General features: G+C 37.1%; 1 protein-coding gene across 1 annotated transcript; it reads right to left on the minus strand.

Moving 5' to 3' along the window:
- Positions 1-477: 477 nt before the first annotated feature.
- On the minus strand, positions 478-2,629 carry LOC140823004 (profilin-4-like). Its single transcript, XM_073184053.1, has 3 exons — positions 2,374-2,629; positions 1,497-1,634; positions 478-910 (listed from the first exon to the last, which is right to left on the minus strand). The coding sequence occupies exons 1-3, from the start codon at positions 2,494-2,496 to the stop codon at positions 776-778; spliced, it is 396 nt and encodes a 131-aa protein (XP_073040154.1). The 5' UTR covers positions 2,497-2,629; the 3' UTR covers positions 478-775.
- Positions 2,630-4,071: the final 1,442 nt, after the last annotated feature.

Consider the following 4,071-nt stretch of genomic DNA (forward strand, 5'->3'; position numbering starts at 1 on the left):
AAAAGGAAGAAATTTGGAAGATCAATTACTTTTTCTCAAGGCATAAAAATTATGCCTTCAGATATACTTACATTAAATTTTCAGTTTAATTATTTATAATTTAACATAATGAATCCTGGATTTAAATGAATTTTCCTCAACACCCACCCCATAACTTCCTTTCTTCACATACCAAAAACTCGTACAAACCTGATATTAAGTCTCCCGGGAGAAGGACCAGACTTTCCAAGCGGAGAACCCAACATTGATTCTTATTTTCTATTAAAAAACCGAGAGAGAAAATTACAAGTTTCTCAAACCGAGTTCCCTTTTTCTCCTCATTTCATTAAACTAAGTGAATATAGTATAACAAGGACGTATTCATAGTGGAAGAGAAACGGCGGTCGCACATGATTTTACAAATCACTAGCATTAGAAAAAAGATGGAATACCCATACAACAAAAATTGGTCAAAACCCTCTTCCAATCAAGCGCGCATACAGAAGACTTATTAGACACTTTATTATACTTAAATTATCTCCCATTTATTATGCGGGAAATTGATACAGTGGCAATAAGAACCTCAGCCTTCAATGCTTCGGTTAATGCAAACACCAGTATCAGAACAAAGAAACACACGCCTATAAAAGAATTCAAGCCCAAAGGTGAAAATAACTATATTCCTACAAAACAACACTCTCGATCTTCACCATTATTTGCGTTGAAGACGAAATGCCAGAAACACAAGAACTTGTAATGATATTTATGCATCTAGCACATTTTAGGAAAGACAGATCTACAGGCCCTGGTCGATAAGGTAGTCTCCCATTTTCTCAACAACCATGTTGCACTGTCCAGGCGTCATTGGTTCCTCATAGAGGCCAAAAATGAGAGCTTGCCCAGTTTTCTTTATGGTTATACCGCCTGCCCCCTGCAATGGTCAGGATGGGAGAAAATATAAAAGGACACGAATTTAGTGAAGAATGTGTATTGTGCCATATAAATGTTCGTGATCTCCTTCCAGGAAATCGGAAACGGAGAATGATTATTATGTAATATTCGATGATGATCAGTTGTCACTAGTTATTCAGGATAATCCTTGAGACATTGTTCAAACAATCATCCTCTTAAAGTTTTTGTAAACACCAAGTATAATGAGAAAAATACTCTAAAGCCCATTTAATGTGCTGAAAAATACACGAACCGCTAGAGTTTCGTCACACAATCACCAGCTATTTTTTTTAAGGATTTTGTTTCAATTTACAGAGAACAGAGAACAGAGACACATATATGCAAGTGAAAAGACACTGTGCAGCTGAGTCCTGTATGGGTATTTCAAAACAGCTTCATGGGGTTTACAAGGTGATCATTCATAGAAGGGTACCGTGGAAAATGATCGATGAACCACAAGTGTCAAATATGATTATGCATCAGCAAATGAAGATTATGTACGCAATCTGTATTTATAATACCTAAATTTTATCAGGAAACCGAGATTTAAATGTAAGAAAAGATACCTTCTTTCCACGAATAACAGCGCCAGGCTCCCCTTGAATCACCATATACTTGTGGCCTCCAAGGTATAGTCCAGTGGGAGCAAGAAATCCAGGCTCCTCAAAATCCTTTGCAATGTTAGACATCTCCTCGGGTTTGAACTGCAAGTAAACAAACACGTACATCTCATCAACAAGGTGTCAAAACTTGCAAAAGCAGCACGTAATCAAAATGCATCATCGTGACTGAGAGATTGTCCATCCAAACAAACGGCATAAGCCAACTTTTTACCAGGAAAATTTCAAATTCAATACACGGACTTTGCAAACCAACAGTTAGCATTGCAAAAGACCAAGCAATCATTCTACCTCATTTTCACCAGGTGGAAAAGTTTCTGTTAAAATACATAACCATTCGTAGATAGAAAAATGACAAAATCAAGAAAATCACGTCAAGTAATAAAAGAAAAGTAGGATCAAATACTTGATGAAAGCGAACCATAATGATAAATAAGGGTTACCTCGATCCTAAAATTGTGTCGATCCAACGCATACAATTCAATCAAATACGATTTTTAATGTGGAATCATGTAAAATCGGGCGTGGCTCGTAATACACCATTGGATCCACATTTAAGGCCGCACGGATCGATTAAATCATAAACAAGGGTGACATAAAATGAGTAGTTGATCGTGCTCTACTATTCCGCTACGGGTCAGAATGATTATATATATTTTAAAAAAAAATTATACATATTAACGTAGAAAATGTTTTCCAGTTGATTGATGAATGCGATAGATTTGTCTCGTCTCATATTACAAAGCAATGAACTTTAGCATGATTCCAACCAAAACAAATCCGATCCAAACAGGATCAAACGAAATAATCCAATGTAGGTGACCTGAGGGAAGGTGGAGCTCTGGGCCCAGACGCTCCCGTCTAGGCCGATGATGGCGGCGGCGGTGAGGTGAACGCCGTCTACATCGCACATCAAGTGCTCGTCCACGTAAGTCTGCCACGACATCGTTGTTCTTCGATTGATCTAACGTTAGTTTGTCTTGGATTTGTGATTGCTTGGTTGGGTTGTGTTGGCGTGGGGATGAAATAAATATACGAAAGAAAAATGGGAAATTTGTGAAGGAGAAAAGGCGACGATTAATGGCCGTAGATTTTGTCGTGATTTAATGAGCGGAGAATGAGACCATGGTGCGGGCGTCGAATGGTTATTTTCATTTACTATTATCTTTTTTTTCTTGTTGGGGTGAAATTCAATTACCACTTTTCATGCTATATTTTCGAATTCAACCTCATTACTTTAATTTTTTTAAAATTATATTTAAAATTTAAAATTATGTATTAGTGTTAGATTAAACGTGCATAAGACAGAGTAATAATGAGATGAATGACTTTATGAAAAGTTCATGTGCGTCAACCTACTGACGTTACGCCGTTTGATATGATTGACTATTTAAACCATAAAAAAGTGATTTCATATCATAACGAGTAATATTGTTTCTGTTGAGGACATGACGGAAGTTATAAAAAGTTAAGACTGGTTAATAAGATATATGAGACAACACCAACAGATAGACATGCACCTCCCCAAACTCATGAGCCTAACAGTCCGACCCATTAATACTTAAATATGTGCACTCTACGCTCCCATACATGATGCTACCAATGCAGATGCATACGAAATACTTGTCATCGTCGCTATCTCTGCATCAGTCTTGGGAGACATAGACTTGGATAAGGACACGCCATGACACATTGGTAGATGTCCTCTCTTGGACTCATCCATCGAGACACACTTAACGATGTTATCCATGTATGTGGACTGGGTGATACCAAGCAATCTTCTTTGATCTATCCCTATAGATCTGTATTCCCAATAAAAAGATGTTTCACCCAAGTCCTGTATCGAGAACTTACTCGCTAACCATATTTTAGTTGATTGCAACATCTCTACATCATTCCTAATGAGAAGAATGTCATCAACATAAAGTACCAGGAATTTCACAGCACTCCCACTGACCTTCTTGTACACACATGGTTACTCAGGATTCTTAATAAAACACAACTCTTTGATTGTACTATCGAATCTGAGGTTCCAACTCCTATATGTATGCTTTAGACCATAAATAGATCTCTGAAGTTTTCATACCATATGCTCACTTCCGATAGATGTAAACCCTTTAGGTTGAGCCATGTAAATATCTTCGTTAATATCCCCATTAAGAAATGCTATCTTGACATCCATCTGTCATATCTCATAGTTATACCATGCAGCTATGGCTAGCAATATCCTTATAGAATTGAACATTGCGACTGGAAAAAAAGTTTCCTCAAAGTCAACTCATTGTCTTTGAGTATAGCCTTTTGCTACCAATTGCACCTTGAAGGTCAATACCTTCTCATTTGCCCCAAGTTTCCTCTTGTAAATCCATTTACACCCTATGAGAACAGTTCCCTCAGGTGGATCCATAAGATTCCTGTAAAGTCCAGGAATTTAGTTCACGTAACCTGAAGTATGCAATCTAGGGTTTTATTTTAAATTAAGTGTTTAATTATTTTTATGCATTTTATGCATGATTCATGC

The sequence above is a fragment of the Primulina eburnea genome, chromosome 2 (genome assembly GCF_022965805.1).
Source record: "Primulina eburnea isolate SZY01 chromosome 2, ASM2296580v1, whole genome shotgun sequence".
NCBI lineage: Eukaryota > Viridiplantae > Streptophyta > Magnoliopsida > Lamiales > Gesneriaceae > Primulina > Primulina eburnea.

Bases quoted from the DNA above. Each gene is read 5' to 3' on its own strand.
- LOC140823004 (XM_073184053.1), bottom strand. From the start codon at position 2,496: ATGTCGTGGCAGACTTACGTGGACGAGCACTTGATGTGCGATGTAGAC. The intron at 1,635-2,373 runs GTCACCTACATT...GTTTACTTGCAG, and splicing joins AGAGCTCCACCTTCCCTCAG to TTCAAACCCGAGGAGATGTC. The intron at 911-1,496 runs GTATCTTTTCTT...TGACCATTGCAG, and splicing joins CTGTTATTCGTGGAAAGAAG to GGGGCAGGCGGTATAACCAT.